Below are 24,519 nucleotides of genomic sequence, written 5' to 3'. Positions count from 1 at the left end.
CTAAAGGTAAATTAGGTACCTGCTGAGCTGGCCAAAGCACCTAGGCTCATGCAGCAGTGCCTGTATATCCTCCCAGGAGCTTGCAGGAATTGTCAGTCCTGGTGGTCCTACCTGACCAGGAGCTAATTACCTTCTATCTCCTCTGAAGCTACAGGGGCACAGACCTTCCTGCCCCAGACTTTGTGGGACAGAAATCCATTCAGGTTACAAAATACTTAGAAACTCCATGCAGATCAGGAAGCTCATGAGCTGCAGCTAGATGGGACCTGGGAGAGGTTAGAAAGCAGTATAATTCACACTTGTGTGTTCTTACTTTCTATAGGCATCCACTTTGCTTACATCCAGTCAGGCACAGGATAGTGGGTAAGGCCCAGGACAGTGGCTCTCATGATCTTTATTTTGAACTTACCCTTAAGATGCGCTATCCCCTCTTTCCTGGTAGCTTATTATTAGAACTGGGTCACATGAGGCATTTGGGACTGTGTCTCAGTTGCATTGACCGACATTTCTTTCCCAGGGAAAGCTCTATGCTGGCAGGAACAGCAATACAGCTCATGTGGGGAGGGGAGTAGCATTTTTTTGCATAAGATTCAGTTAATGCAGAGTTTTCATTTTTCTGGCTGTTGCCCATTGCACGAGGGATGTGGCGCTGAGCTAATCCAGGGAGGCGTCAAAGCGCGTGCCGTATTTAGAGTCAGCCACCTGCTTGGAACATCAAGCAGCAGCAAAGAGCCTGCTTCAGCAGAAAACTGCCCTGTGGGTCCTGCAGCAGCACCGTCCAGCAGGCCCTCCTCTGCCTAAATCTGCGTGTGGCCTCCGAAGGGGTCAGCACCTGAAGACAGTCAGACCCTGTCAGCCTGGGAATGCTCTGAGGCTGGCACTCCCTCTGCCCAGGAACTGCCAGATATTTTGGACAGCTGCAAGGTGGAAGTAAATCACGTGGGTGAAGAGTGGCCTAATCTCTACATAGGCAATATGTAAGTGTTATTTGAGGCTGAGCTGTTCTGAAGGGCTGGGAAATACAGTACTCGTTAACATATGCTGTCCAGCTTTATTTAGTTAGCATTGGTAAACTTCATTGCCTTAAAATAGACTTAAGATTAGCATAGAAGAAAGAAAAAGGATGATTCATTAAAGAAAGAACCCACTGAACAGAAAATTAATTAAAAAGAGAATTAGACTCTATTGCTTTGCATTATTTTATAAATGCTGCAGCATTTACCATACAAAGCACAGGACAGACTCATGATCCTGAGCAGCCTTAAAATTGAACAGTGATTGGTTTTACCTTTTTTGTTTTAATTTAACTAGAACGGAAATTTTCACATTCAAAAGTATTTTGATTTTGGCTGTTTATATGACAACTTGATTTGCAGTTGAAATTTCTAACAAAAACCAATATGGATGTTCTGAATGACAGCAGACTCCACTGTTTGTTTTTCAAAGCTGTATAGATGGATATTTCACTCATGCAGTCATCTGCACTCAACGTGCCTAGTGCCCGATGTTATGCCAAAACAAGTTTTTTTCACCACCACCAGGTTGCAAACTTGTTGAAATATCTGGAAATTAAAATTACAATAATTCCTACATGAGAGAAGCAGGAGGAACTAACAATCCTTTGGCTAATTGCCCATTGATTACAGATAAATGTGGGCAATCTTTTAGCTATGAAAAAGCAGAGCCAAAAAAATGAGCTAGGTGATGGGGAAATAATTTTCATTTACAAAACTTGGTTTTACAAATTGCAACCTGCTTCCCCATCTCACTGCACTTCTAATGAGGAGTGTGACACCCTGCAGGTGGGCCCAGCAACGGGGGCCATGAGTGTGGAAAGGCAGAAGCCAACACAACAACATGCAGTGCTTCGCTGAACTTCTGCCTTGGCAGTGAGAATGGGGAACCAACCTCAGCTTTTCCAGTTAAACCTTGTAACTGTACTTGGAAATTAAAGTTTTACTTATTAGAACCATTTGGATTTGTACAATTGAGCCCAACAGGTAGTAAAAGTAAAGACTTAATACAAAAATCACTGAAATTGGTGGGGAATAAAATGTAAAACAGTGTATGTGTAGTAAGGAAAATATGAACTTTGAGAACATTCAGCTAACAGGAATAAAAATGTAAACAGGTTTGTTTGCTAATGCAACAGCTGATCGCTAATATCAGCTTAAATACAAATTACAGACTGCAAATAGTGAAACTGGAAGTTGATCAAGTGCTACAGACAGAATTTTCTTCATTTTGCCAACATCAATAAGACAAATATGAACAACTCCTGAGAATAAGGTTTCATGGGATCTTCATGAGATAGAAATGGGGAATAGAGTATTAAATTAATCATTAAGTATTTGCATTTAGGGCCCAACCCAATACTCAGTGAAGTCAATAAGCAGTGGATGTTTCTATCGCTGAGCAAACCCATGCCAGCATCAGGACTCGTGTCAGAGCTAAAGTAACCCAAAGCAGTACCATATATTGTCACTTCTTGTTTCTGTGGAACCAGTTGTGTGCAGTTTCTGAGCAACTACTTGGAAATCAAAGATCAATCTAGAATTAATGCTGTATTTAATAAGAAATATTTCTCCTTATGTGTTTATCAGAAATCTGATTGATGATCAGTGTCTTTAAACAAGTTAAATCTATCTCATAAAATAAAGTGGGGAAGGCTGATTTTATATGATGACCTTCATCCTGGAAGACTTTGAAGTTGTCAACAAACTGATTATTAAATATTTGTCTGGCTATCAGCCATTGTTTATATGCAAGGCCAAGGCCAAGACTCTCTGGGTTTAAAGGTAAAATGTTTTTTGAAATACTACATAATAAGTGGCTGAGGGCACAATATGTAAAATATTCTGCAGAAATGAAACCTCATGCTGATCTTAAGCAGGCAGGTTTGTTTACTGAAGTTTAGCCAGATTGACAAGGCTAATATCGTTTCATCAAAGAAACATCATACCGGGTGAGACAAAATGGTTACAGGATGGGCTAAAACCTTGTGTATTCTTTCAACATACATATTTCAAGTTTAATGATAGGAGGACCTGAGCTACCTCCTGAAGTGCATTTTTGTAAGGTGTTTAGGCCAGCAATCCCCAATGCCTTTGTAGTCAACTGGAGCCTGTAAAACTTGTGGAATTTATTTACTTGCAGAAGTGAAATAACTTGGAATTCTGCATTTCCAGATATGTTCGAGTATATTCAGAAATCACAACCTTTTACCATTCTTTCACTGCCTCACTTTTTCTTATAAATGTCAAAGGGGGAAAAATGTCTCAAAGTTTGGTAGGCACTGCTCTTTACAGACAGGAATACACTACAAGGCAACAAGATACCTTGAGCTACTTTTTGTGATGAGCTTTCATACATGATTCTCCTTAGTTCCACAACCCATAACAAGGAAGACCCGAAAAGGCTTGGTGACACCCATGCACTGAGTGCAGCACATTTTTGCATGGAGAATCAAATGAGAGCCAACTTTCCATGGCCAGGAAATGCATTATTATGGAATACCTACAGAGGACACGATTGACTTCCACCTTGTTGCACATTTCTGTACCACCTCTGAGTGCATTCACGAGGGCAAATGGCAAGGCCCTGTCCTGCTGGTAAACCACTGCTCCTACTCAGCACTTCCATTAAGCAATCACAAATTAATTTAGCAGCATTAACTAAACCTCCCTCAACCACTTGTGTGAGCCTAATTATCCACCTACAGACATTGTCTCCACTGGCAAGTGGGAGAACAGCAGGATCCTGAAAGATTAGGAGTGACCAGCAAAACCCTACCCACATCAGTGGCAAGGATCATACACGGTCTACTGCTAATCCATCAGAGCATCTTCTGTAGCCGTAGGGGGAAAAAAAAATTATAAAAGGGAATGATGCTGTATTTTACTGACTGGGGAGAAAGTTCTGAGTTCTCAGTCAGAAATCACTGACTTTTTTAGTTTTTCTGTATTGATTCATCAGAATACACAATACAAAAATAGTTACTTTCTGGTTTGAGGAACAGCCAAAAGCTGCAAAGAGCTATTGCAGAGACATGCCAATTGGCCATTTACAATGCCTAATGCCATGTGTTTCCCTCTGTTTCTGAACTCAGGTCTCTAGTAACAAAAAGTGGTTCTTGATTTATGAAAGGGATGTATGTAATACCCTGGAGGCTACTTTATCTCATCTCCTGTAAATTGGATCTCTTGGAGATGAGATAAGATGAGATGAGATGTGAGTGAGGCAGAAGAAATGCAATCTGTGACCATGGCACTATTCCTTGCAGCTGGAGCAGCACTACATGTACTCATTGCTGTTTGTAAGGGAAAAATCTTTATTTGTTGTATTCTTAGAAAAGCAGATCCGCTTCTTTTCTGCTGGCTGGCCTTCTGATACTCTGTCACTTTCCTCTAGGCAATGCTATCCAAAGAGTTGTTCAGTAGTGAGCAATTTCATCAAGCTGCAGGATTTACATATTGAACTAAGATACAGTATACACCTGTGTCAACTAAACTCTTACATGATTAAAAAACAAAGTGACAAGGAGAAATGTCAGACAATCTGAGTATGACATAAAGATGTAAGGAACATGACCCAAAGTTTGGCATCAAATCTATCTTACCTGTTTTGGGTGTAGAAGGTTTCTGAATTTTGTATGCTCCAGTCATTCCTCGATCATTTGCTTAAATGAAGGCAACAAATGTGTTAGACACTCCTTTAGGATACATTCCTAATTTGTTGTCCATTCTACTCATTCAAACTCTTCAAACTCAATTCCAAGAGAAAATAGGCCCCTGTTTAAAATTAAAGCTCTTAAGTATGTTCCTGGACATAAAAAGATGCAAATATGTTTTGCTAGATTGGGATCAGGGGAAAAAATTGTCCAAACCATACAAGAAGTCATCCAGATGGGAGACAGAGACAGAGATTTTCACCTTGGTGACAATAGATGCTGAATGGCTGGGGACTTCCGTGAGGTACCTTCCTCCTGCCATGCTCTCTGCCCAGCTCTGTCTTAGCTTTATGGACCTGAGAATTACTGCAAATGTAATAAATTTGCAGCCATTAATTAGCCTTTTTTTCATGCTCGGAGTTCCCACCAAAATTCTTTTTACTCAAACGTTGCTGTGTCTCTACCACTAACAAACACAGAAAGACACATGTTCTTTAATTTTACAGGAATATTTCATAAAAGAACTGCTCTTTCAGCCTTACTCTGCTGGCTTAGAAGACAGGTTTCTCCCAGTAACCTGTTTTCTGTCGATGTCTCGCAAAGGAAAGGGGACTGTAAAGATAAAAACAGTTTTGAAATGACTACCCAAATTGGCAAGCTAAGCTAGACCACCCTGGGGTAGTTCTCATCTTAGAGCAGGTCTTGGAAAACAAACTGTAGTTTTAGACTGAAGTCCTAACCATGCAGAGGTAAAATACCTGAGAAAGTTGCTGGTGTCAATTCAGCATCTCAACAGAACTCCATAGCATTTGCCCGGAGTTCGTTTGTCATGTGTGCATTTCCATAGAATATAATACAGTGCAACATCACAGCACCCATGCTGGGGCCAAACCAATCCTTGTGGAAACCCTCACCTAAAACCAGCGGTGCAACCCAGAGCTGAATTTGCCCTCCTATTTCTGAAAAGAGAAGTCTGCCAAGGACATCATGGCCTATGAGGCACACATTGCTGGCAGGCTCTCAAGTGCCAAAATAGAACCGGCATTGCCAGCCACGCACATCCTGTGCTTTGCAGGCAAGACACAGACAGGAAAAACAATCAAGTTGTCTGGTGGAAAAAGCAGCTTCCCAGGATCTCTCTGACCACGGTGTAATTGTGATCAATCCACATTGGCAAGTATCATCTTTCCACGTGTGTTCCACCTAGTGCAGGCTGCCTGTGTGAGCAGCTCAGGCAGGCTGATGCATGCTTGTTATTGCCGGCATAAATATCTCTGCCTTGTGTTATTGTGGCACAAAGCAGCTGGACCATTTGAAAATCATTTAAAAAGCACTATAAAATTAGGGCTCCAGCGCTCTTATTTTATGACTTTCACAAGCAGCCGTTGCCTGGAGAGAAATTATCCTCTTTATTTTCCAGGCTAAAGGTTCTTTTAACATTCATCAAAATCAAAGTGCACCCTTGATAACACATCGAGCTGTTACTTATCTAGTACAGACTCTTTACCTTCTGCATAATATCACATTTGAGATCTCAGTTCTTCATATACAACTCATTTCATTGTGTCTGCTGTTGTTTTCACCAAGTGAATTTGCATAGTTTCTAGAGAGGTTGGATGATGCCCTGAAACACATTCTTTTCATAATTCCCTTTTTTTAATTTTATTTTTAGAATAATAGCCTGGAGTGCTTTTGTTACTGATCCTTCTATAAAAATGGTCAATTACCTCTTTGGCAATGGATTTGCACAGACCAATTAAGGACCGTAAGTGAAAGCTTATCAAGGACAGAAATAGTACTTATGTGCATAACCTGATGGACTCACCTTTTGGCATTCGAAAAAATCTCTTTCCCATATATAAAAAAAAGGCTTTGATAATTTTTTTTCTATTCTTGTTTTTACAGACAGCTGCTTTACCAAACTCAGGAAAACGGTGAGTGAACCAAAGCAGCATGAAAAAATGCAAACAGTACAAAGGGAAAGCCATTCTTTTTAGAAATAAAAAAGAAGCACAGCTGCATCAACCATACTTACAGCTCAAATCTGAAGGGCTTAGGAAGAAACACTGCATGAAATCCTCAACCACAAAGGTGACAAGTGGGGAATGCCCTGCACATGCTCTGTGCTGCAGCTCAAGAAAAACACTGTGTGTCTCTGTGTTGTTTAACCTGCCTTAGGTTTCTGTAAGGGACAGGTCACCTTATTATCCAGACATCAAATACAGACTGGAGAGAAACATTTACAAAGTCATAACCTTAGCTCTGTTCTCATGGTTCCCTCTTTGGCCAAGATTTTTGTCTTTATGTTCTCTAGGGGTAGCAGGCTCATTCCTGTGCCAAAGAGCAGCATGCTTTCAGATCCCTGCAAGGGGGGTTGGTTGTTGCTAATAGATCCCGCTGTGAAGGCATGTGTAGCCACATAGAGCATCTGTACAGTCAAGATGCATCATCCTGCATGGAGGAGGAGATGTAACCAGCCAGAAGGCAGGCTATGTGTGTGCAAAGAGAGCTATGCCACCATGCCAGCACCTCTGAGAGCAGAGGGAGTCTGAATTTTTAATGGCAGATTTTGCCTGTCATCACCCAGTTTGTGACCCATCAACAGAATGGTTAAGCTAGCAGAGGAATGAGATGAAGTTATTTGGTAATCACTATTGTTCATGACCCTGGAAAGGCAGAAAATGGGACAGGCATGACAGACATCTTCACGGATAAAGGAAGTGGGACAGACATTTAGTAAGTCAGGATAAGAAAGCACCTCAGCTCTATGGTACATTTTTCTGCTTCAATAGTCAGTAACCACCTTCCTGTGCCTGACAGTCTCAGAAATAAAAAGAAGAGCCCAAATAAGCATTTCAGATCAGATTTGATCTTCTGGGTTAAGACTGACCCACTCAATCTCAGTCCTTACTTGTGGCAATAGTGAAAAGTGGCAGAAGAGTAGAGGTCAGTGTAGCCCTCTCAAGACCTGATCCAGCACCACAACTGTGATTAAGTCACCTGTGCAGGAACTTCCTCCCTTCTGAGCTGACCTGCACATGTGTTTGTTCCCTCTGAGGTATATACACCTTGCTCAATAGAACAAAAATTAAAAACTCAGGGATAAATCCCTCACCCAATAGAATAGAAATAGAAAATCCCTTCTACCCAGAGATTTCAAATTTCTGGACAGCCCTGAATTTGCCTTTGTTTGGGGGATAAACTGCCTGTGGTGAACAGTTTCTCACTCTTGGTCTTCACTAAAAAAGATAGCAAATTGACACTTGCAGTTAATGCTTCAGTGCTGAAAGGGGAGGATTTTCCTTTCAAGCACTGAAGGGGAACAGATGTCTATAGAGTGTTGTTTCTGCTGTACACACATATCTACTAACACCTCAGTGTGTAAAGGCTTGCTCACCTCATGTCCAGAGCAGGATTAAGCATTCCCTGGAGCTGCTTTGACCTAGGCGATCAGTGGCTGGAAGGCTGGCAAAAGGACCCAGGTTGTGGGATGTGCTGGACAAGGCAGATTCAAAGTCATTTGTGCTCAGTTAAACCTATTAATTTCCAGGAAGGCTTAATCTACTTCTGAATAGCAAGTGCGATCCTATAACTCTGAGGTGGGCAGCCAAAGGGCAAAAGAAAGTTCCTGGATGCTGACAGTGTTCTTGTGGTGTTGCCAGCAGCTGCAGAGCTTCCATCATTTTCTTTCCTCACAAAATGAAACTGATTCTGCTACTAGCTGCAGAACCAAGCTGGGACCAAAGTCATTTTACCAAAAGAAGCAATACAAGAAAGAATACCTTAAAAAGACAAGTAGGATCAGAATCTGGAAGGGAAAGGTGTGAGGGCACTGGGGTCTGTGTTCGCATCGTCTCATGGGGCAAGGGTGTTCCTTCCCAGGTGATGGGCATCCATATCATCAATTCTTTTTCCTTATCATCATAACTGTTGAAACTTGCTTCAAACATTTTTCTTTTGCTCCTTAACTCTTGATTCCTTGTCATCCTCCTCCATGGTGCCACTGTGAAATGGCAATTGGTTCACAGTGACAAATGTATTCCCAGCCTGGGGGACAGATTCTGTATGTTTGGTACCCATGTTATAGAATGCAGTATTTAGTAATGTGTACTGTGCACACTGCATTCATAAGACAGGTGGAAAAGGTACCAAGGCAGGTTGGACCTGAAGGTCTGGATAGTTATTGTCTCCATCAGCCCAGAGCAGAGCCTAGGGAAAGACAGCATAAGAAACAGGACAGCTGCTTATCTTCCAGCTTTTGGCTTTCAATAGATTGGCTACTTCCTAAACCTCTTGATGTTTTTAATTACTACTGACTGGATGGCAGGGCTGGTCCTAGTACAAAACTCCCTAGTTGCCCCAACAAGCACCTGGCCTCCAGCAGCTCCAGGGAGGTTAGCTTGGGCTGTGGGGAAAGAAAGAAAAGGAGGGGGGAAGGCTGGCTGAGGAGAAAGGGTGCATGGGTGAGGAGCAGGCTGGGTGAGTGAGGAGCAGGCTGGGTGGGTGGGGAGCAGGCTGGTGCTGGAGGAGGCTCTGGGGAGGCCGCTACCACGGTGCAGCACAGCTGTTGTGGCCGTGAGGTTCATCCCCTCATCGGACAAACTGCAAATGCCTCTTTGTGAGGAAGGAGAAGGTGAAGGAGTCACAGGAACCACTGCACTGCCTCTGGAGCAGGAATGCCTCAAAGCCTCCAGGCAGTCTGGTTGTTCTGTCCAAACCAATTCCATTCTTGTAGAGGGTTTATTTACTTTTAAGAAAAGTATTTGAAGCAGCCAGGGAGAGAGCATGAACAGCAGACTCCTCCATCCCAGCCCTCTTCCAAAGCCCCATTGGCTCCTGAGAGGTTCAGTCCTGGCAGTGGACAGGCAGTTGTCTGTGACACCCATGTGAGTGAAGGGTCAGTTTGCCCCTGGAGAACAGGCAGGAGAGATTCTGAGGTGACCCCACTGCCAGTGCAGCACTCAGTGCAACAGCCTGTCAGCACCAGGTGTGTTCTCCTGCACAGCCTCTGTCCCTCACGCATCCTTCTATTCCCAAACACCAGAGCAGTGGATCTTTCCTCTAGCTTTTCCTGCTATGACTCAAGGAACTGGGAATGGGAAGAGAAATATATTTGGGAAAAGAATCACCCTGCTCTTTATTTTGGGCGAGTGCATTATGTCTGGGACTGGTTTGTACAACAGATTTTGCCAGTGGAGCAAAACCAGGCCAAACTATATGGTGTACAGGGAAAAAATGAGTACAGTCACAGGCTTCTCTTATGCAGAAAACCTGCATGGGAAAGGATAAGGTGTAGATCTTTTGATGTATACATCCAGGTCAATATCAATCTAATTAATTCCGTACATTTTACGTTTTTCTTCAATCCAATCTGTGCCATTTCTTGTATATTAGTAAGTGTTCCCTTTAAATGCCAGTCAGGAGCGGATTGCGTCATGAGATGCCCATTGCTGCGTATTTTTAAATCATTCAAGATTGCTTTCTCCTGCCATCTTGTGGCAATAGGAAAAATCACAGTGTTTCACTAACAGCAGCATTGCCTGCTGGTCTAAGGCAAGGGTTGTTAGTAAAAGCAGTGTATAATTAGATTAGTTGGCATAATTGGAAAAAAATATAGCCCTTCTTGCATATTTAAAAGGTTGACTAATTCTTCCAGCTCTACCAGTTGATCTTGTAGCAGTGGTTCTTTGGTTATCTCAGCACAAAATGTCTGTTTTGTAGACCACATGTTTCCAGAATGTCTGTAATAGCAAAGGAGAGTTGCATAACAGATGAGGCCTTATCATTTTACGACAAGACTTCATCAAGTGTATACTAAATATTTTGAAGAGGGTCCTTTTTGCCGGTTTTGCTCTCAGGCCTTCATAGCTCCTTCACAAAACCATCTTTGTTTCCTATCAAACCGTAGGAAGATCTTGTCTGACAGGCATGTAAAACTTTTCCTTTTACTACAACAAATATTTCTGTCTGATCTCTCAATGTAAATACCACAAAACCTGCCAAAGCACCCTGCATTGTTTGCTTAATTCTAAACAAAAACATTTTCATTATTTTGTTAAAAATGCATATAAGATTTATATAAGATTAAATTTTGGTTCCTGGGTTTTTTCCCCCCTTTTCCTGCAATTACATTAAGGTTATTTGGAAATGAATATTTTTGATCCCCACTCTCCCACCACAATAGCTTTTCCCACATAGTTGAGCTAAAAATATAAAAATTATATATGATAATTAAAAAAAGGAAAAAATCCAAAAGGAAAAAATGCCAACATTTTCCCTTAAAATAAATGAAAAATTCAGAGCCAGTAGGAAAAATACTCACAAAATTCCAGCCTGCAAAGAGAACATAAATAAAAGCTCTTCAAAGCTTTTTTCATTTTCACTAGCACCAGCAAAAATGACTGCTTGGGATGCCAGGCATTGGAGAGAAACGATGTTAGTGCTATTTATAGCTCATGGGTGGCTCCCATTACCACTGTACCTGAGAATCTCAAAGTCCTTAATGTATTCCTGCTCACAGCAACTTTCCCAAGCAGAGGACAGCCTTCCCAGGGCTGTGCTGGAAGCACTGAGGTTTGCTTAGGGAAAATGGACTGTTACGTTTGCAGCGTGTTCCCAAACTGTCTCTTATAATCTGCCTGCAGCAGGCACAACCTCCAGCAAGGCTGCCTTACACCCTGCTACCTGTGCTCAACTCTCCCTCCTGGGAGCCATGAGGCTGCTGCTTTGCTGGAGGCTCTTTCCCCCCTCCATCAACCAACGAACCAACTTTGGCTTTGATCTATAGTCCACACCAAGCCTCAGTATGAAACAGCATCAGAAAAACAACAGCATAACACCTGGCAAGATAAAGGTGAAAAGACCCTCCAAAAACTTGCTGGCATGTAACAATCCTTACTCCTGCCCTGCCTGAACAACTGCAAGACTCACATAACATCAGCATGGTGTCTGGGGAGTGAGGCAGCCCTACCCTGCCTGCTTCCCACAGAGATGTCGCAGCAGGGCCTGGCAGAGAAACTTCTTCCCACCAGCCAGCAAATGGCAGGACAAGCTCTCCTAGTGACCCTGGGACTGGAGCAGCAGCATGTTCCCACTGCCCTTGACCTCTCATCTATCACAGCCCGGAGAGGTGGCTGCACACCCTGCTTTACCCACACCCCTGACAAGGCAGCTCCCTGCTTCGCTCTGATTTACCTCGCACCCCAATACCAGGGAAGCACAACAGGCAAACCACTCACAGTCTCATTTCTTCAAATTCAAGATAAGAAATTAGGAGCAAATATTCATCAGGCACATAATCAAAAGCTGGTAAGAAAAAGTAAATCCCAGTTCTAGATCTTAATATCTCCTTTTAGTTGCTCTTGTGCACCTCATCAGCGGTCAATTCCTTTGTGACATACAAGGAATGTATGTCATTCATCTTAAAAGATGACTTAATCAAAAAATAAACAATCATTTTAAAATCAGCAATCAAAAAAAAATCTCAAAACTCCATTCCACTCTGCCCCAACAAAGCAGAGGATGTCCCTGGAAAGCTTTATGATGTGCCCAAAAAATTCAAGTGCCAAAATAGATCTTCCACTGGAGAGTTCTGAAGTCTTTTTTGCTCTTGATTCCACAGCAAAAATTTTGTACAGCTTTGTCAACCTTAGAAAAAGGTGCCTTTTTTGTATGTACCCTTTCAAGCAAGGCAAAGCAAGGAGAGCACTTCACTGCTTTTGTTTAAAGTGCAGAGAGACAGACAGCTCAAAGCTACCCCTGCCAAACGACCGAGGAATATCAAAACCCCTTTCTCATGCCTTCAAATATTCTGAAATCTTGCAAGCTTGACAGCATTGTCAATTTTGTATTGACAAGAGCAGTCAGATAAAAATCATTTGAGGAGTAAATCAAGAAGAAGGAAAAAACTTCTTTAATCCAGAGTCACACAAATCCATACTGACTGCAGAAGTGCAAGTGCTTTGGAGCCCCTTCTAATAGCAGTATATTAACATCCTTGTTTGTCTTTCCTGAAGCTTGCAAGACTTTATTTTTTCCCCCCTCTCTGAGTGTGGTCTCTTTGACACCATTTGTATCAGAACTGCCCATAACTTACATCTATCGACAGCCTGTGACACCACTGAAATCCTGGCACAGCACTGGCTGTGACAGCACTCACTGAACTGTTATCAATATCAAGGTCACTTTGTTTTTCTTGCTCTCACTGCAGCTGCAGCTTCTCTGCCCTCAGGGCACGAGCTGCCCAAGAAAGCTTTCTGTCTAAGCTCCTCACAAGCCACAGCCTCTCTGCTCCATTACTGCCGTTATATAAGATTAGAGTGAAGTTTCTACTATTAGAAGCAGTTAGCTGCATGGTGACTGTGTGCTCCCCTGATTACAGCATACAGCACAGTTATGGCTGCTGGCAACAGGACTTAAAACTACAGTGTTTTAATTCAGGGAGAAGTATGACTGTAGTTGAGACGTGTCAAGAAAATCAGTAGTTTTGGAGGGCTTTAATTCCTAGCTGTGGTACCCTGGACAGGAGTGCACCAGAGGAGAAATAAAGGGGAAAGCATCACCCTAGGCTTGACAAATATCCACAGACAGTCGGAAATTGTGGTAGGAGCCTGTGGAGGGCAGCGCTGTCTTGCTGGGGATGGTGCATTGAATAGCTCAGAGATGCCAGCTGCTAAGGTAATAATTCTTTTTTTTATCTCCTTTGAATCTGAAAGCTGCAGATGTAAAAGCTGTCGTCATGCCACAGCCATGACCTGTCACTGCAAGCAGGACTCCCCATTTTTCCAACCAGTGCCTCCATTTTTAAAGGATCCTTTCCTACAGCCCCATGCGTGGGCAAGTGCCCCTTCCTAGGCTGTGTGGCTCTCAAACGGGAGGGTTGGGGGAGGAGGCGCAGGGGGCTGGAGGCAGCATGGAGGTTCTCCCCCCTTGGAGTGGCAGTCTTGGGAAAATATGCGCAGATCCATTATATTACAAAGGGAAGGAAATGTTCTCCAGGAGCACTTCTATGAGAAAGCAGTAACACCCTCTCCCCAAAAACCAGCAGGGCACAGGTGAAGTTCCCCCCACTGAGCCTGAGCTCAGCAAGCTCTTTCCCTCCTGGGTGCTTGCCTTGTCTAAGGACAATAGCGGCCGTGTGACCTGGGATGGGGCTGCTGGATGGGGCTGTGTGAGAGTGAGAGCTGAGATGCTCAGGCTTCATGTCTACCTATGTGACCTCACAACTCTGCCTGTGCCTGGCCATGTACCCCCTTGTCTTCCCACTTCACCTGGGACCTTCCTCCCCACCAGGAGCTCTCCGGGCTGATTACCCTCACCTGCCCTGCCCTCTGACTGCTCCCACCACTGAGATGGCCTTTTATGTTCCTGCCATCCCCGGGTGGACGCAGGTCCTGTGCGGCAGGAACAGGCTGCTGCTGCCCCATAACAGCCCCTCCAGCCCCATGGGCAGCTCTGTGCAAGAACAGGAGGGCTCACAGAGGAAGGAGCCTTTAGCTTTCCAGCCCAGCTCAGGTTCCTTGTGAGCAGAAGCTGGTACCTTCTGGCTCCATTTGGAGACGCTGAGAGGGCCCCATCATAAAAGTACAAGGCCGGATGTGAACGGGGATGTCAGGAGGGAGACCAAGCAGTGAAGAGGTGTGAAGATTTGGATTTTCTCTCACCCTGTAAAACACAGTTGCAAGTGTAGGGCAAGGGGCATCTGCAAGCTGAGCTGGGCTGGGCTGAGCCAAGAGGGCAGCCATGGAGGAGGCTTGCAGGGCTGCTCCTGATCTTTCCCAACACTGCTGTTAAAGAGAGGGCTGTGTTTTCCAGAGCCCTTGATCTGGCATCTTTCCCAGGTAGTAAATTCCCTTCAAAACCGAACCAAACAGAGGTTTAATTGTACATTCTGCTTTTCTCTTCACTCTGAAATAATGTCAGTGGCATTAATTCAGTGCTGCATTGAACATGTACCCACAATGAGGCTGAGGGACCGATTCTGCTTTCCATTATTTGGGGGCACTGCCTCCGGTGAGGCAGATCAGAGTTTAAACAGTGAGCTGGAGCAATGAACTTTCTACTATTCCCTGCTGTTTGACTGTGGGCAAAATAAAAGGCCATAATACATGACGCAGTCAGCCAAGAAAGCAATATTGCTCTGCCATGTGCACGGCCTACACTGAGACAAGTCCAGGATCTCATTTCTAAATTCCCATAGGTGCCTCATTTAAACCATCAGCCATAACCTGCTTCTCATTTTCAATACCACTTGGTATTAGAGCTGCAGTGAACTGCTGGTGAGAGATTCTAATTCCTGCAAACAAGCCCCTGTAGGCTTGCAAGGAAAACAGAGAGTTCCCCTCTCGGTTGCCTGCTAGGTTCCCATCTGGCTGGTTTAACTTTGCTATTGCTTTTAAATGTGCCTGTTTCTGCAAAGAAGCTTTCAGCTCTACCTCAAGAGACTTCTGGGTTCTCTTAGCATCGGATTCTGACCAAAGTGTAGAGACACAGACTGGGTCTTCTTAACAAAAAGGAAGATCATATTTCACATTACAGTATCTGAAAGATTAATTCCACTTACATGATCATTTCCTTGTGAACTACACTTCTTTCCATCTGGATTTTTCCATCAGGAGGACAAAGAGCCATAGTGTAAAGCGCTACCTGAGAGAAAAGAGCAAGGAGTGTAAAAGAAGAGTGCAGAGATGCTTGCTGAGAGAAGAGAGAAGAAAAAACAGAGTAGACAGCAATTTCAAATGCATCAAGAGGCTGTCTTTTTTTTTCCTTTCACATGAATTATATTCTGACCTCATGCTTTGGAATTTTGAATCATTTAGTTTGTCAGGTTTTTGATTTAGGGAATTTAGAATATTTGGTTGCAGGAGCTTTCTGTATCATGCTATTGTTAGGTAGTGTTCATGCTATTGTAGTAACCACAGGCCCTGCTGTGCCTTAGGCTCTTAATAATCTCACGTAAGGCCTTGTTATTGAAAGACACCTGTCCCCATCCGGGCTACGAACATAACCACAGGCAGAGCTGTGCCAGTTAGGGAGGTGCTAGCAAAAGGGAAAGAGGAATGCCTGTGGTCCAGCTAATGCCCTGCCATACTCCTCCTGGGACTCCAGACATTCGTTTCATCTCTCTACAGCTCAGTTCACTCTCGAAGAGACAAGGTAACAACCATGACAAAATGGCAGGAGGCTTTCCCCTGTTACAAAGTGAAAATTAGGGCTAAGCAAATAGGTGGCCACTCAATCTGTGTTCAATTTTAGTTTATTTCTCAACCAGGAACAAGCCGTTTCATCTTGTTTTAATTTTTTAAAAGATTTTATGCAATGCAGCAAAACAAATTCCAAAACAAAGTAACTCTGAATAGAAAAATGAAAATGGTAATTTTTTTGAAAATAACGAAATTAACTATTTCAAATCTACAATATTGCTTCTTTCTCCTGAACTTTGCTGAATTTTCTTTCACTGGAATCTGCAAATGCAACACAAATCTGTTAAATGCTTTAGCCAATTCCAGTCAGTGGGGGTTTGTGTGGGGTTTTTTTCCTTCCTTTGCCAGAAAAATCTTCAATAGAAAATGGCAATTGTTTCCACCATAGAGAAGGAAAGAAAAAAACCCAAACAAGCAAGCAAACAAACAAACAGACAAAACCAAACAAAAAGCTTAGCAGACTGTAGTTCTTAAGTGGCTAAACAATACTGGGGAGATACTAACTAGGTTGTTGTGGACAAGTCCTGGCCTGACTGGGTCCCTCAGGAGCTGCACCCAGCTGCATTCAAACAGCCTGGAGTCACCCACAGCCCTTCCTGGGTGCTGCCTGAGTGCTGCCTGCAGCCAGGCAATGCCACCCCACGACCACCTTCAGCCTGAGCCTCAAGGGCAGCTCTTGGACCACTGGGGAAATCCAGGCTCCACAGCTCAGACATGGAACCAAGCAGGCCCTGGCATGTGGGGTGCACCCCAGTGCTCCAGGTGTTTGGGAACCGTTGCATAATGACAAGAAAGTTTTAAAGCTTGTGCTGCCTTGGATTCTCTATTGCCCTTAAAAATCCTATCCAGCCTCAAAAGTCTCCCATAGGTAGAAGGACTTTTTTTTGTTTCTGTTTTTTTATTTTTTAACCAGGAAAAAAAAAAAAAAGAGAGAAAGAAAGAATCTAATGAGATGGTCTTTATGTGCTTCCAGGCTACAATTTAAAAGAAAAGTAATCCTATCCTACTTGCATGGTCTAGATCTCTGGAGAAAACGTTAGTGACCTTGTAAGATAGAAAATTTTTTTCCCCAGGTACAGGGACTCCTGCCCTCCTGCAGTCACTGGCTGTTTCCAACTGGAACAGCTTCTGGGAGCCACCCAGAGGGAGAAGCTTAGAGAAATGTAATCAGTGGCAGCACTTTTGCTAGCTCTGCAGTATCTTAAAGTAGGGGGAGGGAGGAAACCCTCAGCAAAGTCCCTGGCCTTCAATTAAAAAATTCATATTGCTTTCCTCATTAGTCCAATCATCTGCTATAGCTATTTCCAAGCTTACCCTGAAGGCCCTGTAGAGCAATTCAATTTCAAGGCCAGTGCAGTGCAGGAGGGAGCATTCTTGGGAGGAGCTATGTTCGTGTTGACACGAGGAGCTCACTTGTTTGGCATTAGTCATGTGAATAAAATGATGTTGACGTGCTTTTTGAAAAGCAGATTGCTGTATGAAAGGGAGCTCTGTTGCAAAGCACCTCCCTGGCTGCAAAGGCTGGAGTCACCTCCAAAGTGTCACTGGCACCAAAATAACTCAATTCTTGGAGAATTTCTTCAAAGTCAGGTCTTGGACAAGAGGCCTCACAATCTAATTCTCTCTGCTCATCATCTCCATTACTGTAACTAGGTGACAGGCTACAACAGAAGTTTAAAGCAGCAGGGGCTAGGAAAACTGAAAGTTTGGTATCTATCTGCTTACCTCCACAACTTCAGCCCTTAAGCGTCTGCAGCGACTCAGTCAGCCACACTCCTTGAAAATTAGCCTGTGATCTTATGAATCTCCTGATGTAGAAGCTGTATTATCTTTTTCTTGATTTCTTTTACTGCTTCAGCTTAACGTTCTGTGTTGATGAAAGTACAAACAGGTCATCATGAAGATGCTGGCAGTAGCTCTTGAGCACAGTGCATGACTTTCACAAGGCAGTAAAACTTGTAGGGCAATGCACAATATCTGTTTCTGTGCTATTCTTTATGTTAATCTGTGCAAGGACTGCACAACATTTTCCTTTACCAAAGCTCTTGGTGTTACATTTTCTGCCCTGAAAAATTCGTAGGCTTTTATCTCTATATTCCTCTTTACTTCCCTGCAGTTCTTTTCCTCCATCATTAAAAGTAAAACCAGTCACTTTTTTTCCTATCTCTCCCATGATTTTTACTGTGCTTTTCATATTTTACTTATTAAGTAGTTACCCTAGGGAGACTTCTTTTTTACTGGAACATACAAAAAGCTATCACTGTGCTTAACATTGGTGGGGAGGAGGAGGGAGAAAGGGGCAAGGGAAGAAAATTTAGGCTGAGGTCACAGAAATATATGTAATGTGTTCCATAATGTGCTTCACATCATCTCTACTTCTTTATCCAGAAGCAAAAAGATATTCTCCCTTGTTTTCTGCTTATTCCCCAAATCACCCTACATCATTGAAAATAACATACCTGGATGTTGGACAAAGTTGTTGTTGTTTTAGAAACAACATCCATCTGGCTGCTGCTGTGGGGGCAGGGGACAGACTAGATGATTTCTGAAGGTCCCATCTGCACGTGTTTTCTAGAATTGCTAAGAAAACAAACCCAAACTCTAGACTTAGGCAAAGCTGATGCCACATGAGAATAAACACCATCTACTCTACTTTGGGAAGAGTTCTAGTGTGGCTTTCACGTTGATCTAATACCGACAGGCAGCCAAACAAAGCTCAGCAATATTTTCTGGGGGCAAGAAGAGCAATTCAGGATAATGAGATCCTGGCAGGAGAAATGCTCCTAAAGTCTCAAGAAAGGACTGCTTGGTTATCTTCGCACTCTTGCTCTTGACTGAGCTCTGCTTTCAGCCGAACCGGCTGGCCTGAGCTTCCTGGGTCTAAACCAGCAAACAGCATTGCAAAAGGGATGCCCAAATTCCATGGTGTGATCTGTGAGGCATCACAGATCTGTGATCTCTCGGATCCTTCACAGATCTAGGGAAGGGAGCCCTAGATGGGATTCTCAACAGGACAACAACACCAGAATTTCAGCTCTATAATTTCAAAAAATTCAGGTGCTCTCTTTTCTCACATCCCAGGTAAGTACCTCACCCCTCAGATGAGAGAAATGGCCTCTCTCTGGAGGCAAGTACCTATCACATTATTTATACAAAGTGGAACAGCTCCCAGAGGAGAGACAGAGAGAGACAGGCACAAGAATACCAGTATAGCTAAGTGTTCAGGGGTATTCGACTGAGAGAGAGAAAAAACTAGTTCAAATTCTCTCAATTTTTACTTCTGTACATACAGACATATCTATGTTTATATATGCATGTGAAAATCCGTTCATACATATATATGTTCGTGTATATGTGTGTTTAAATACATCCCTACAAATGAAAGAAAATTGTGTGCACATATATTTCATATGTGTATACACATGCATTATACAAATGTCGCTCACACACACATCCTAAGACTTCCACCTTGGCCCTAAAAGCATTTTAAGTATAAGTTAGCCCAATGATGTATTCTTTCAAAAACTTCCAGTTTTAATTAATCAGAATCAAGTGTGCACAAACACTTGGTAACTCTTCAACAAAAAGAGCTGATGGTTTTCTGTATACCCTCATCAATTGAAATAACACCTGCACCTACAAGGTTCAGCCAGTGCTGCATTCGGGTGGCGCAGGATGTTCTTTTCCAACATCAGTACTTGACAAGAAATTAAATCACATTGTCTTATGATGCTTTCTCAGGGGAGGATTTACATGCCCATAGAGTCCTGCCACAGAGTCACTCCTGCTCTCTGGATGTTTTTAGCAACACCTGCAGGCCCTGCTGCACACACTAGTTATAATAATGTAATGCTATTTGGAGGGTAATGAACAGGACTACTTTCTAGGGAATGTTATATCTGTATGAAAATTTCCTCTTAATTCATTTCAGAAAAGCTGTCTCTGATACAGCCTGAGTGCATGCAAAAGAGCAGCAAGATGCCTCACACCAAAGACTCTTCATCTCTGACTAGCAATGATTCCTATGAAACACCAGCACTATCAGACCTCCAGCGGCTTCTGTGGTTCAGAGGAGGGTCTGATAATCATGTGGACCAAGTCTGGCCAAATATCTACCTGGGAGATGCGTAAGAACATATGGTCCTATTGTTAAGCTGTTATCAGTCCCTGGGAGGAGGAGGAGGAGTGGGTGTGGTACACTGAGGAGCAGCTTTTGGGTCTACAGGAATGTTTTTACAATACAGGCCTCCAAAGCTGATGACATAAGGAGTCTGGATGTCAAGAAAAACATGGCATGCAAAATGGTGACTTACTGTGTCTGACTTGTGTTTTTTATATTCTGTGAGCCACCGTGGATTTGGCAGGGTAAGAATTATTTGTATTCTAGACAAAAGTCCTCAAAGAACTTATACCAAATTGGTGTCAATTCTGAGATGCATTATTTGTCCTGAAAACTGTGCTCTAAGGCAGCAGACAAGAGCATAGTAGCCCTCACACTCAAATAGGGGTGGCAGGATCAAGAGCCAGAAAGAAGAGGACCTAAATGAATTATACAATAGGGATTTTGACATTTGAAATCAGAAGTTTCTTTCAAAGATGGCAAAACTGAAAATATCAATCCGGTATTTTTGGGCAAACACCTTATTCTTGTGACCAGTAATATTTATTGCTATTTCCTTCCAATTGGATTACAGCAGATTACATAGGTCATCGGCTTGTTTTTCCCAGCTCCATCTCCTCCTGAATATATCAGTTAAGGTTCAGAGTTTTGTAGAATGCATTTAGTCCCCCTTTATTGTGGGAAGGGGGGAAAAACCTAGCTGGTGAATACAATGCATCCGCTTCATGTCCAAATCAGGAACATGGTGTTGCTTCATTTGTACGAGTTCTTATCCTTGAGACCCAGGCAACCTATCAACGAGAAATTAGCTCTAAAACTTGCTAAACAAATATTTAAAGGAAAATCTTGAGCACTTTATAGAGTAAGCCATGTTCCCAGGGATTAACCGCTAGGAGGCATTTGCTTAACTGACAGTATCCCACTGGCAAGTCTGTGCTCCTGCTGCTCTCCACACCCCCATATCACATTTTTCCTGCACAAAGTACTATGTGCTTCTCAAAATTTTCTCCTCTGTAGGCAAGGTGCAGTTCCTGCATCCTTTCTTAGTAGGAGCAGGCACTAACTTTAAACCATGCTATTTTAGCAGAATGTTGGGAGCGTTGCCAATGTGCCCTTCATGTCTTTCAACAGGTGGGCTGCCAGGAGCAAAACTACTCTTCAAAGCCTCAACATTACTCATATCCTTAATGCAGCAGATGGACCATATAGCATCAACACAGGAGCCAAATATTATGAAGATCTGCAAATAGAGTACTATGGAGTAGAAGCATTTGATGATCCTTCCTTCGATTTAAGTATCTTCTTCTATGATGCTGCCAATTTCATAGGCCAGGCCTTAAACTCTTCAGGAGGTAAGAGGGAAGCAAAGATAAGCTTTGGGAGGAAGTTTCAACACAAGCCAAATGACTTCTCCTTGCAGTAACAGGCACCAACAGAGCTCAGAATCAGCATCAGGTTCGAGGTGGCATATGCAGAACCACTGAGGAGAGGATGGAGAAGGGTGCCTATGCCATGTGCTGCAGGGAAGGTGGCCATGGCCAGGTTCCCAGGAGCTGGGGAAGACTTGCTGCCTGCAGCCCAGCATGGCAGTAGGAAGGGCAAGCTCTAATACCAGAGTGTAGAGGTTATGGTACTGCAGATACTCCCCCCTGGGCCCATGCTGTAGGAATTGGCATGATCTGTGTGCTTCCACACACACCTCCCACCCCTTGCACACTGGCATGGACTCTAGACGGACAATCCTGCTCTGCGTGCTGCTCCTGGTCCCGATGCACTCAGCTGGGAGCAGTGTCACTTCAGTGCTGGCTCGAATGCTTCACATGCTTAAGTACTTCGCAGAATTGGAGCTTTATTCAGCCTGTCTATTAAGCTAGAGAAGCAGCAGAAGTTAATGAACTAAGTCAAAAACTACAAGCCTGACCCACAGCCTGCTGAATTTTTGTCAGCAGAGTTTGGATTATGGCCTAGTTATCATAATTTCCATTTGTTCCAGAGTTTGCTCTGACTCTGACTGGCTGTAGGATCTGCTGCTTTCACTGGAGTGCTTTATTAAATCCCCAGTTATAGCTCACACTGGGCTGCTGAGATACAGTAAATTACGACTCCATTTTTACAGGCAGACTATCCCACAGAGTTTATGGAACTTGCCAGTGATCACAGTCAGGGCTGGGCCAAATTTTTCTGCCAAAGCTTATTTTTTTCCACAGAAAACTATACTAACAAGTTTAGTCACAGAAAGCTTCTCCTGCCACAGAAAATTTCAACTATTTTAATCTGAGGCCTAAATTAGATCCAGGAGATCAGTATGAAACACCACCTTGCCTGAGAGGTGTGAAAACATGAGGATTCACTAATTGTCCCCATTGTTTTCCCAACTTGTTTCTAGTATTTTTTCTCCCCCCTGTGTCTTTTTCACTTTAGAAATGCTAAAGCACACTCACTTTGCTGTACCTCTTTTTTTCTGCAGGTAAGGTGTTTGTTCATTGTGCCATGGGAGTGAGCCGCTCAGCGACTTTAGTGCTCGCCTTTTTAATGATCCATGAAAACATGACACTCGTGGATGCTCTGAAGACGGTGGGTGCTCACAGAGACATCTGCCCAAATTCAGGGTTCCTCAGCCAGCTCCGGGACTTGGACATTAAACTGAACGAAGAGAAGAAAGGAACCAGAGCATCTGCTCCTAAAGAGCTGTAAGAGAGTATTGCTGAAAGAGACAGGACAAAATCTCACTTGAGTTGCCTGTCTCTCTTATAGATGAACCACATTTATAAACTAAGGACACAAGATTATGAGACACCATAACGCATGTTATTAATAAAAGTAGATTTTGCCTGATCTTTCCATTTTGCAAAGCCCTCCTAGGTTTATACCTATGATTGATTGCATACTCTATCCTTCACTCTCCACCTTAAAACATTGCTCTCTACTGGTTAAAAAGAAAAAAAAAAAAGAAAGAAAGATATCAGGTTCCACTTCAGAAATAGCTGTGTTTTTAGCAACTAGTGAAGCTCATATCACTTTATGAAGTGTTAGGCTATTTGAGGTGAAGGATGCCATATTATTTATGCTACAGTAATGCTTAGAAGTTTTCTTATGAACCAGCCCCCACCCCTTTGCTCCCCGTATCTCAAAGGGTTTGTATTTTGAGACTTGAATCTGGCACTGGTTAGTTCTTGATTTTACAATAGGTGGAGCTCCTGAGTTGGGGTAAGAGGTTTTTCAAAGGCAACACAGCTGTGAAACAACACAAGCCACTCTAAGGAATTATTCCAGGTCTCTCTATAGTGTTTTCCCTTTGGCTATTCATTAGAGTTTTTTTCTCCACAAAAATACGTTTCTTTTAGAGGATATTCAAATATTTTTCATCTTCCATAGCAAAAATCATCCAGGAATGCTGCAGAAAATGCTTCTGAAGAAGAAGGTGGGTTTCCAGCTGAGGGTCCAACCAGCTGTATGGGCAGTGAGAGTGGGTGCAAAGTTCAATATATCCCAGATTTGTCTGACAGTTGAAAATTACAAAACTTGGGATTTTCTTGCTCAAAAATAAAAGGTTATTAACATTGCAACATCATACTCTGTGGCATTTCCTTTTGTGAGGTGGACTCAAGTGAAAGCTGAAGACACACAGGAATGGCAAGGGAGGTGTTGACAGGCATCAGGCTTTCATCTTTGTGTCTCTGGGCCACCATAAGAGCACTCAATAGCTACTGTCATCTGATGGATCAGTGCTGCCTGGAAACTATGTGAAGCACATCTGGCTTTTGGTTCCCGGAGGACAAGCATTTGCAGCACAAAGCCAGCTCGGGGATGGCAGTTTATATTCCTAGTACCAAACCTCAGAATGCAGAGGCATGAATACTCCACACCATATGAGCTGGCTACTCAAAACTAGCACAGCAACAAGGGAAAACATTCCTTGACATTTCCAGTGTTGTCTGCAAGGTTGATTTCTGCCTTCAGAAGAGACAAGTCAGCACCTTTTATAACACTCTTCGGCAATATCTACATCTACTCTGTGGGACAGACTATACGAGTCAGAGCACAAAGCAGAACATTTGGCACTGAGGACCTGATCCTCGCAGCAAGGGCATCCCAGGGGGTTTTGCTTTGGACTAACCCTGTGGGTTGGACATCCCTGAGCAGCAGCAGAGCAGTGCTGGGGCACTTCTTTGCTTTAGTTCCCTGTGTGAGGAAACCTGCTCATGAGCTCTGGGGCTGCTCTGCAAAGTCAACAAAACCACAGCAAGCAGGAAGAGCCAAATTAAAAGTATGTTTCAGACCCAAATCAAATCAGGCATGTTTCCATTACCAATTAAATCTAACGAAGTGATTTAAACTTACAAAACAAGTGGCTGTAGAGATGCCCCCAGCCTCAAGCACAAGAACCACATTGTCTTATGCTTCCCTGTATAGACAGCAGGAACGAGGCCAGCCAGCCAGCCATTTTCGGCTGTAGAGCACAGGGCAGAGCTGAGGATGCTCTCGCTGGGGGTACGAGAGCACCGGCACAATAAACGGATTTCGCAGGA

General features: G+C 43.3%; 1 protein-coding gene across 2 annotated transcripts; it reads left to right on the top strand.

The window, feature by feature from the left end:
* The first annotated feature begins 832 nt into the window (after positions 1–832).
* On the top strand, positions 833–23,511 carry LOC113997753 (dual specificity protein phosphatase 13-like). Of its 2 annotated transcripts, XM_027739875.2 has the most exons (5): positions 833–977; positions 6,575–6,603; positions 19,802–19,997; positions 21,122–21,342; positions 22,458–22,740. In XM_027739875.2, exons 3-5 carry the CDS (start codon positions 19,831–19,833, stop codon positions 22,682–22,684), a joined length of 615 nt encoding a protein of 204 aa, XP_027595676.1. In that variant the 5' UTR covers positions 833–977; positions 6,575–6,603; positions 19,802–19,830; the 3' UTR covers positions 22,685–22,740. The 2 variants fall into 2 exon arrangements, with proteins under 2 accessions (XP_027595676.1, XP_039235163.1); XM_039379229.1 differs by lacking the exons at positions 833–977; positions 6,575–6,603 and adding an exon at positions 13,098–13,345 and having other exon boundaries at positions 22,458–23,511.
* Positions 23,512–24,519: the final 1,008 nt, after the last annotated feature.

This window comes from Pipra filicauda, unplaced genomic scaffold, assembly GCF_003945595.2.
Source record: "Pipra filicauda isolate LSUMZ 115617 unplaced genomic scaffold, ASM394559v2 scaffold15_size4787011_pilon, whole genome shotgun sequence".
Classification (NCBI taxonomy): domain Eukaryota; kingdom Metazoa; phylum Chordata; class Aves; order Passeriformes; family Pipridae; genus Pipra; species Pipra filicauda.
Note: the sequence above shows the minus strand (reverse complement) of the source record. Positions and strands in the feature narration are given on the sequence as shown.